Source organism: Leptonychotes weddellii, chromosome 16 (assembly GCF_054177405.1).
Source record: "Leptonychotes weddellii isolate Sample4059 chromosome 16, ASM5417740v2, whole genome shotgun sequence".
NCBI lineage: Eukaryota > Metazoa > Chordata > Mammalia > Carnivora > Phocidae > Leptonychotes > Leptonychotes weddellii.
This window is the reverse complement of record NC_138384.1, coordinates 27,024,875-27,034,704: the sequence shown is the minus strand read 5'-3', so window position 1 is coordinate 27,034,704 and position 9,830 is coordinate 27,024,875. Positions and strand designations below refer to the sequence as shown.

At 61.9% G+C, this 9,830-nt stretch overlaps 1 protein-coding gene across 1 annotated transcript; it reads right to left on the bottom strand.

The window, feature by feature from the left end:
- Window positions 1-3,161: 3,161 nt before the first annotated feature.
- IRX3 (iroquois homeobox 3) lies at window positions 3,162-6,690 on the bottom strand. The gene is made up of 4 exons (XM_006732596.3): window positions 5,628-6,690; window positions 4,331-5,450; window positions 4,081-4,147; window positions 3,162-3,587 (listed from the first exon to the last, which is right to left on the bottom strand). Exons 1-4 carry the CDS (start codon window positions 5,892-5,894, stop codon window positions 3,533-3,535), a joined length of 1,509 nt encoding a protein of 502 aa, XP_006732659.2. The 5' UTR covers window positions 5,895-6,690; the 3' UTR covers window positions 3,162-3,532.
- Between the last annotated feature and the right edge of the window lie 3,140 nt (window positions 6,691-9,830).

Below are 9,830 nucleotides of genomic sequence, written 5' to 3'. Positions count from 1 at the left end.
TCCATGTTGCCCTCTGACTGGACCCCACTTCCTCCTCCCTGTCTTCCCGTGAAAGTAAATTCAATTGGAAACCGTGAATGTCCCAGTCCCCAGAGGTGGGCCATCACTTAGGGAGAGAATTTTATTCTCCTCGGGCTCTCTGGCCCGGTGAGCACCCCCAACCCCCAGCTCCATGCAGATAATGAGGGAAGCCGTGACATACACTCCTTCCTCTGACCTAATTGATTATCCCCGCACACCTTGGCGTGCTTTGCATAACCAGCCCCGACAGCAGGAACCCCTTCCAGGCGGAGTGATTGACATATTTTATTTCTAATTGAAGCTTAATCAGGACCCGGGATAAGATTCCCAGATATTCTCTCTCTCTCTTATGCCTTATTCTTCTCTGGCTTCCTTCTCTCCCTCCCTCCCTCCCTCCCTCTCTCCCCCGCCCCAACTCTGTGAACCCCACCCCTTCAGCTTCCTGTTGCTTTTTAAAATTTTAGGTCCCCACAATAAAGTATGGACAGAGGCAGTCCCTGGGATCCCTGAAAGGAGGGAGAGGAGGGGGTGGCTCAGGGAGGAGGATGAAGAACCCGTTCCTGGTGAAATGGGGAGCGGAGCTGCTTCTTCTCCCTCTTTTGGCTAGAAAGCCCATGGATCTTTTTGTTGTTGTTGTTTTGATCGCATTACCTTATGGGGGTCAGTCTGGGGCCATGTGAAGGGCCCATGTGTTCTGTGGGACAGAGAAGATGCAGATATGTGGGAGCCACTCCCAGGTCTCCCCCAGCTCTCCTCTGCCTCCCCCCCACAGCCGCCTTTCAGTAGGGGCAAAACTGGTCTCATCCAAGAACCATTATCCCTGGAATGAGCTGATCTGACGAGGTGAGCCAGCCGCAGGGTTTACACTAGAAAGACACCAAGGATGGGGGGGGGGGGGCGTCAGACCTCTCCAAGCTTGGCTTGGCCTCTCCGCACCCACCTCCTGTGAACAGATGCTTTTCCTCCTCCTTGGTGGACGGTCTGCGCCTGGAAAGGCTGCCTGCCCTCTGCGTGCCCCCTCCCCCTCATCACCCCGGCCTGGGGACTTTCCTTTCTCCCTGGTTTGAGCTGGGTCCTGAGGTGCCTGAAGGCAGACGCCTCACTGTTATGGCTGAGGGGCGTGGGTGGGCAGAATCGTGCCCAGAGTTGAAGAGAGGGGTCTGAGATTCTGGAATAGAATATTAGTAAGACTAGTAATAGAATATTAGTAAGGCTATTTACCTCCACGTGGCATGTCAGCACTAGACATGCTTCCTCCTCCGAGGTAGGCGCTATTATTCCCATTTCCCGCAGATGAGGAAATAGAGCACAGAAAAGTTAATTGTCTGCCCAGAGTTTCACAGGACGGAGACTGGCGAGCTAGGTCTGTGCCCCAGTAAAGCTTGGAGGCTCTAGCTGACAGGCTATCAGGGTGCCGCCCACCTAAAGATACTCAGGCCAAGGGCAGAGGCCTCTGCCCAGCCCCGGGGCCCTGGCCTCTGATGTTCAAGGCCCAGACAGTTGAAGCCCGTTCCGTGTGGCAGGGCGCCGTGCCCAGTGCCTGAGCTGAACCATAGCCCGCGTCTGAGACCTGGGAAGGAGTCTGAACCCCATAACACCATTAATAGAGAGCCAGGAGGGGAGGGAGCCCGAGAGACATTTCCCACCTCTGGGGGAGGGGCTAGACTAGACGGGGAGCCCCAGGCTCTTCGCTTGCTCAGAGACCAGCCTCTGCCTCACCAGCCCTCTGGGAAAGGCCACCAACTAACACACTGGACGCCAACAGACCCTCTTTCCCCCTTGTTCCTGGGAGGCCACCACACCCCGTTTACCCAGCTTCTGTGGGGTTACCTGGGGGCCATGCTGGGAGCTGCCCGGGGCATGGATGGGTCCTTCCAGGACCTACCCTGCTCCTGCAGAACCTGGAAGGTGTACACTAAATATAATGCTGTCCCTTGTTCTATGGCTTCAGGCATGCAAGCTCTTCCCAAAACTCCCAGAGGGCCCGCGGGATTGTCAGAGGCCCCACACCAGGGGGTGGGGTGGGGGCAAACACCAGGTATCTGGCCACCCTATGCATTTACTAACTAAACGTGGGGACGGAGGTACAAAAAAGGAACCCTCCACTTCGGCCCGGAGGCGGCACTCTTCCAGCGCTCCTTACAAGTTGTTCAAGTCAAAGTTGGGCAAGGCTGGCCGACTGAAAGAGAAAACAAGAGGAGGAGGAGGGGGCGAGGAAGGGGCCAGCGGTGGGCCGGGCCTGGCTGGAGCGGCCTCCAGAGGTAGGCGCTGACTGGCCCTTTTGTCCTGTAGAGGGAGCTCCAGCCCCAAATTTCCTGGCTCCCTCCCCCCCCGCCGGCCCACCCCTGGACGGCCTGGAGCCTGAATCCAGGCTGCATAGATAGGTACAGCAGCCCCAACACCCCCGGTCCCCCCATGGGACCCCAGAAAGTTGTCCTTCCAGGGCACTTGGGGAAAACCTGCTGGGGTGCCAAGACGCACAGATGCTAACAGGACCTGGGTCCCCCAACTCTCCATTCGCGCTGGGCAAGTCACCAAGAGGTCATGATGTGCATCCCTAGGCTCCCCGCTCCTCCATACCCACCCTGTACTCACCGCCACCCCACACCCTTGCATCTATAAGGAGGAGTCTAGGGGTGCAATGAGGTTGGAAGGGGCTTGAACTGAGCTGGCACACGCCCTCATGTAAAACTGAGAAAACCTCAGTTGTGCCTATCTAAGAATGGGGTTGCAGGAGTGATGAGAACCTCCCACCCTAAACCTTCTGCACCCAGACCCTTCTCTGAGTCTTTCTGCTTTGCCATCAGAGCAGGCTCCAAGACCCCACGGTTGCTCCAGTGGGTGGGGTGGGCCCAAGGGCCCAGGCTCCTCGGAGGGCATCAGGTCGGGTTTCCCCGCTGTCTTCTCTGCCCTTTTCCTTGGGCGCCCCACGGACTTCTCCAACTGCCTCACCCCCAGCGGTGCCCCCAGGCCCGGTACTTCTCTGTCTTCTCGGCCTCTGCACTCTTCTGATAAAATGGTCCTACTTGCCTTCTTTTCTGCTGATCCCCAGCAACTCTTCAAACATGGGGGGATGGGGGGAGTGGATAAAAAAACCCCATAACAATAGATCCGTCGTGGGGCGGGGGCAGACAGGCGGGTTTTAGTCAAAGTGGCAACAGCTCATTTATTTAGCCAAAAATAGATACTTTCTTGTACAATTTGGTTCACACATATGTACATTTTTCTGTATATACAAAAAAAGTCAGACACGCTTATTCTCACGGAAACTCCACCCCCCAAATCAACTGAACCAAAAAAACCCAAAAAAAAAACCCCTCACAAACTCAGCTAATGTGAGGTACAGAAGCCACTTGGGGAGGACTGAGGGGGACTTGCTTTATTTCTTTTTTTGTTGGTATTTAGTTTTCTTTTTTAGGTATTCATACACGGACATGCTTACAAGTCATAACTATACAGAGCGATTTTTTTTACAATTATTACAACGATTTAAAATTTTTAAAAATAAGTACTAAGACGAGGAGAGAGCCGAGAGGACCAGAGCGGCATCCAGGTGGTTCTGGGGCCTGGAAGAGAGAAGCAATGGTAGTAGCAAAGGGAAATAAGAGCTCGGGGCACCGACGCTGCCCAGGACCGGGAGACCCAACCTGGGGCTGAGGCTGGGGGGCTGGGAGGTGTCTCAGTGTCAGATGCTGTCCCGCTGTAGACGTTGGGCTTCCGGTTTAACTATCAGAAGGGCGAGAAGGCGTCAGACCCGAGGTCCCGGCTGCAGGGCCTCCAGGGGGGCTTCCCAGAGCCGCCGCCCGCCCCAGGGGCCTGGTGACAGGGCCGGGCTCCGGTGCCCACCGCTCCGCACCCTGGGCCGCGCCCGGGGGCCAGAACTGGGATGGCCAAGCCGGCTGTGGGCCCGCGGGGACTACGGAGGGCTGTGTGTTTCGTCCCCTTTTTAAAGCGCGTCCCGGCGGCGTTCACCCGGGGGCAGAAGCCGAGTGGGCCTCCAAGTTTGTTCCTCCCCGACTTGCCGGTCCCACCATTCCCCCCACCGCGGGGGTCTCTTACCGCCTGGGCACGGGCTGGAAAGCTGTCTTGAGTAACTTTTTCTCCACTTCCAAGGCACTACAGCGATCTAAGGGAAGCCGGGAAGAAAAAGGAGGGCCTTCAGAGCGCTCCATTCCAGCACTCAGGGCCGCGGGAGGCAGGCGCCGGGTGGTAAGCGCCCTAAGCCCCCGGGGTCCTGCCCATCCCCGCCTGCCCCCGCGCGACCCCCAGAACCCACCCCCTCCCTCCGCATCCAGCGCTCAGTAGTCACCTGTTCCGCCTTCGGGCTCCGCTGGCCGAGCGAAGGCAGCAGCGGCGGCGGCCGGGTGGCCCGCGGCTCCTGGAAGTCCCAGCAGGTGTGGAGGGGCCGAGCCGAGCAGGGAGAGCGGGTGCGGGCGTGGGCCCGGCGGCGGGCCTGGGAACGGCCGGTTGGTCCAAGCCGGGAACTTGCTCAGAGGCGCGGAGACGAGTCTGTGAGCCGCGGCGGCCGCGGCGGCTGGAGAGAGCTGCAGGGCTGGGGGCGCGACGGCGGCCCCGGGGGGAGAAGCCCCCGCGCCCGGAGGCGAGCGGCGCGGGTTGTCCGGGCTTGTGGCCGTCTCGGCCAGGGACCAGATCTTGGGCTTCTGCAGGGCTGAGGCGGGCGCTGGCGCCGGAGCGCAGGGGTCCAGGCCCGCAGGAGGCGAGGGCGGAGACGGCGGAACCGCGGCCACCGGCGGTGGCGCTGGGGCCAGACTCAACACCGGCAGTGGACGCTCCTCCAGGCCCTCCGAGCTGTCGTCCGAGTCGCTGTTCTTGGAGTCTGAAATGGGTCTCAGGCTGAGGTCGCCGTTCCTGTGCGCCGCCCCAGCCAAGGCGAGCTCAGGCCCCGCGGCCGCGCCGTCTAAGTTCTCCAAATCGATCTCCTCGTCGTCGTCGTCGTCCGCCAGGCCCTCGCCCCCCGTGTCCTCCTCCTCCCCCACGAGCTCCTCCTCCTCCAGCTCCAGCTCGCGTTTGCTGTCTTCTTCGTCCTCCTCCTCGTCTTCCTCCTCGCGCTCGCTCCCGTAAGCGTTGCCCTCCTCGTCGGTGCGGCTGCGGGGCGCCCACGTCATCTTGTTCTCCTTCTTGAGGCGCCGGCGCGCGTTGGCGAACCAGGTGGACACCTGGGTGAGGGTCATCTTGGTGATGATGGCCAGCATGATCTTCTCGCCCTTGGTGGGGTAGGGGTTCTTGCGGTGCTCGTTGAGCCAGGCCTTGAGCGTGCTAGTGCTCTCCCGGGTGGCGTTCTTGGGACGGGACGGGTCCCCGAACTGGTACTGGCCATACGGGTAGAAGGCGGGGTGCGGGTGCGGAAACGCGGCGGCCGCGGCCGGATGCTGCACCCCCGGGCTGTCTTTCAGCTCGTACTGCGCGCCCTGTACGCACACGGAGAGGGAAGGGACACGCGCAGAGGGAGCGCGGGTGAGCCCTAGCCGTCGCCGCCTCCACCCTCCCGGCCTGGGCCGCGCTCGTCTACTCCCGCGCGCTCGCCTCTTCCCGCGCCCCAGCTCTCTAACCCTCTCCCACCCCACCCCGGCTCCCTGGGCGCTTACCAGCTGCGGGAAGATGGGCAGCTCGGCGGCGTAGGGCAGAAAGGCACCGTAGCCTTGGGCGGCTGCGGCAGCCGCTGCCGCCGCGGCATAGGGCGCCCCGTACACGGAGGAGAGCACGTTGGACAGGGACCCCGAGGCGGCCAGCTCCGAGGCCCCGGCTCCTGGGCCGCCCCGGGCCCCGGCGCTGCCGCCGCCGCTGGCGGCCCCCGGGCGCTCGGGTGGGTAGAGCGGGCGGATGTACTGGTATCCGAGCTGCGGGAAGGACATGGTGGCCCGCGGGGCACGGACGGAGAGGGGGGCCCGGCCCCCGGGGCCGCCCTGCTCAGCGCCGCCCGCGGGCTCCGGCGCGCATCGGGGGCTGGGCCGGGCTGGGGCCGCGCTGCCTCCCGCGCTGCGCTGCGCTCCGCGTTCGCCTATTGATCTGCTCCGCGGCGGCGGCGGCGGCGGCGGCGGCGGCGGCGGCGGCGGCGGCGAGGAGCCAGGTCAGGTCCGAACAGATTGGCGGAGATTCCCGGGGCTCCGGGCTCTGATTGACATTTCTACGGGCCCGCAAGCCCCTCCTCTCAGCGCCGCGCTCCCTCCTCTTTCGGCAGCCGGAGCAGCCTCTGCCCGCGCCTCGCTGCTCACTGCCCTCCTGTCCCCGAGCAGTGTCGCGCCTCGCTTCCTTCGCGCTCCTCTAGTTTTCACTCCCCCTCCTCGCCCTTCCTCTCCCCTCCCTCTCTGCGCTCCTCTTCCCCCTTGGATCGCTTCCGCTCCTTCGGGCTCTTTCACTCTCCTGGACGCTCGGAAACTCTCTTCCCTCTCCTGCTTTTCCTTTCTCTCTATTCCTTTTCTCTTCTCCCCTTTCCGCTCCCTTCACGCTTTCTTCTCCCCTGTTTTTATCTCTCTCTGTCTACTCCCATAACTCTCCCCCCAGCCCCAGCCCTGGCCTCGGCGGCGCCCTGGGCTCAGGCGGCCTAAAGTTGGGGACACTTAAGGTGCCGTGCGGGGGGTGGGAGTCCGTGGATCTGTGTCTGAGGCTGTGTCTGTGCGTCCGTCCCCGCCCTCACCTCCTCCCCGGCCCTTCCCCAAATCTCGGGTCTGACGTCGCGCCCTCTTATTCGACTTTTCCTCACGTCTCCTTCCGGAGTCGCCAATCGCCGGGGCGCCTTCCAGGCGAGGCCGCCCACCCCGGAGGATACTGCGCGCAGGGCGGGGCGGGGCGGGGACGCGAGCCCGGGCGCTCCGAGTCCCTGCCCGCCCCCTCCGGCCTGCGCCGGGAGGGGCCTCGGGAGGCGCGGGGACGCGGGTTAGTACAGGGTCAGCTCGCCCCTCCCCGCTGCCCGCCCCTCGGTACCTCTTCCCCCCCCCCCGCCCCGCCCCAGCGCGGGGGCCTGGGTCGGGACCAAGATCTCGGTCCAGGGCAGGCGCTGGGGCTTTCCTCGGCCCGGGCCCCCTTTTCGGCTCGCACCCCTTAGACTCCAGGCCACTCTCAACGGCGTAGGGAAGAAGCTAGTAGAGCGGTGCGAGGGGCGAAGGGGTGCGTTCTAGTCGAGCCTTCAAAGGCCATCTCATTGCCCAGGGGGGCGAAGCAGCCCCCTACCCAGAGCACCAAACCCTGAAATCAGCTACTTTAACGCCGCCTGTGTCCGGGTGCGAACCTCTGATTAGAAATGGCGGGCTCTGCCTCTGGAGGGGCTGAAGTGTGGACCCCCTGGGGATCCTGGGGAGCCAAGACTGGGACAGGGAGCCTAAGCGGGTGTGCGTGGGGGGGAGGAGCAGAGAGCCAGGTGGCGGAGGCCCCAGGAACTTTCCGAGAGCGCTTCGAGAAGTTTGTATATTGGCATTTTCGGTCCGTAGACACCCTTCGTTTCCCTACCCCATTCCTCTGCTCCCCGGGTCACCGTGCCAAACTGTTTTCTTTCTGTAAAGATCCTATCACCGTCTCGGGTGGGGATGGAGGCGAGACTTTTGGTTTTACAGTGGGCTATTTCCTCCATCAAACCTGAAATCCCGGTATGCGAACGTCCACCTTCACGGATTTGGGCGTGCAGCCGACCGCGGGATTGCAATTCCCGGAATCGCAGCGACTCCGGGCTAAAAGCTTTAGGCCGCGGCGGCGACCGACGCACTGGCCAGGCCTGCAGCCGTAGCGCTCCGGGGACAGCACGGGGGCGGTGACTCTGTCATGGAGTGGCCAGCCTGGGCTGTGGGGCGGAAACTGGCCGCCGCGCACTGATTGAGAGGGGAATTGAATCCGAATTCCACCAGAGTGGAGAGATCGGAGAGTCTCGGCCCCCGGCTGTCTCTCTGGTCTAAGCAGCTCTGGGCAATCCAGCTCAGGAATGAACTCCCAGTTTTGACCCCACCCCTCATTCCCGGTCTCTTTCCACCGGTCTTCGCATAGGGCGGTGGCTCCAGAGAAGAATTGCGCGGGGGCGGGGGGGGTGGGGAGAGTCAAGAGAAAGTTTGGGGGCCACCAGTTTGGTGTTCGATTGGGAAAACTGATGTGTGGCCTTCTCAAATTCGGTCGAGCTCTTTCCCACATCCCCTCCCCACCTGCTTCTCTGCCTGATACCTGGCGTTGGCCTTAGCTGGAGTCTCCCTAGAGGAGGAGATATCAAGGGAAGCTCTGGCTTTGAAATGTTTCCCCGGCGTCTGATTTCGTTTCCAGTTAAACCTCTCAGCCAAGGGGCTTTGGGAACCATGGGCTCGCCTTCTCACAGAAAATCTCAGGGGTTACAAAATTGAGGGTAACATTATTTCCTGGAGTGCTTCCTAGGTGTCAGACCTCGAGCCTCGAGGGCCCTGAACCCCAGAGTTTGCCCAAAGTGGTGGCACCAGACCCAAGCGTGCCAGGTGCCAGATTCCGAGGTGGGGAAACTGTGGGGTGCACTGCAAATGCCCAGACGAAACGCTCGCTATTAAACTCAGCTCTTCCGGAAGGAAAAGAGAAAACCATGAGCCCCGGAGATGCTTCCTCCTCATTAACCAGCTATCGACCTGGCTGCTTCGAGCTGCGGGAGGTGGGAAAGAGGCCAAGGAAGGGCCGAGGTGGTTTTCTGTGAACCAACCACGCAGGTCCGACGGCGCCCATGGCCCAGAAGGAGAATCCCCAGACCCATTCTCGTACCCAAGAACCTCGATTAATTAGGTCCCTCCAGGCGTCCCAGGTCCCGAGCAGAAGCGGCCTCTCCACTACCCTAGTGTCCAGCAGAGATCTGCCCTGCCCTGGCCCGGGAGGTCCGCGCTTCACGTCGGGACTCAGCGTCCTAGGCGGCCGAGCCCCGACGTGGCACTGGCTCCCAAACTCGACCGGGCCAGTGGAGCCCGGCCCCGGACTGAACTCGCGAGTTCGAGGACAGCCGAACCATTTCCAGAGATTTTTAATCCAAGGGACGAGGTCAAAGTGACACACTCACACAGGGAGGAGAAGCAGGTGCACGGGAAGTTGATTTGGGAAAGGCATGCGCGCACAAACGCGCCGCACACAAAAGCTTCTCCGTCCTTTCGCCTTCTTCCACTGTTCCCCGCTCACACAGCGCTTCGGAGGCTTGCTGTAGACGCTCTCTCTACGCGGCCCCGAGTGTGGAAGTGCACGGACAGGGTGTCCATGGCACACGTTTGGTGCACACAGGAGCGCTGCTGGACTCGCACCTGGGCCCGCGCGGCCCGACGTCTGCCCAGGGCCCGCGGGCCGCCAGGCTCAGGGGCAGCGCCACGCGCGGCACGCGAGCCGCTAGCCACCAGGCCCCCTTTCTGCCCCCTCCTCGCCCAGCCTCACGGTGCGCGCGCGTCCCCGTCGGGGGGCGCCGCTGCAGCCCCTGGGTCTCCGCGCCGAGGCCCATCTTCCGTCCTTCCCTCCCAGAACCGAAGTCCCCCGGCTGCAGGGCGGCCGGCGATCCCTCCGCTTCCTGCAGACGCCGCGGCGCACGCTCCCACCGCTCCCTCCCCCCGCGCTCGGGTTACAGGTTAATGAAATGCTCGTTTTCCTCAGTCATTTGTTTTGTTTTCCTGCAAAGTTCTGATAAGTAGCTAACCAACGAAGCTTGTAATTACAATCTTACAGAAACCGGGCCGATCTGTATATAAATCTCACCATCCAATTACAAGATGTAATAATTTTGCACTCAAGCTGGTAATGAGGTCTAATACTCGTGCATGCGATAATCCCCTCTGGATGCTGGCTTGATCAGATGTTGGCTTTGTAATTAGACGGGCAGA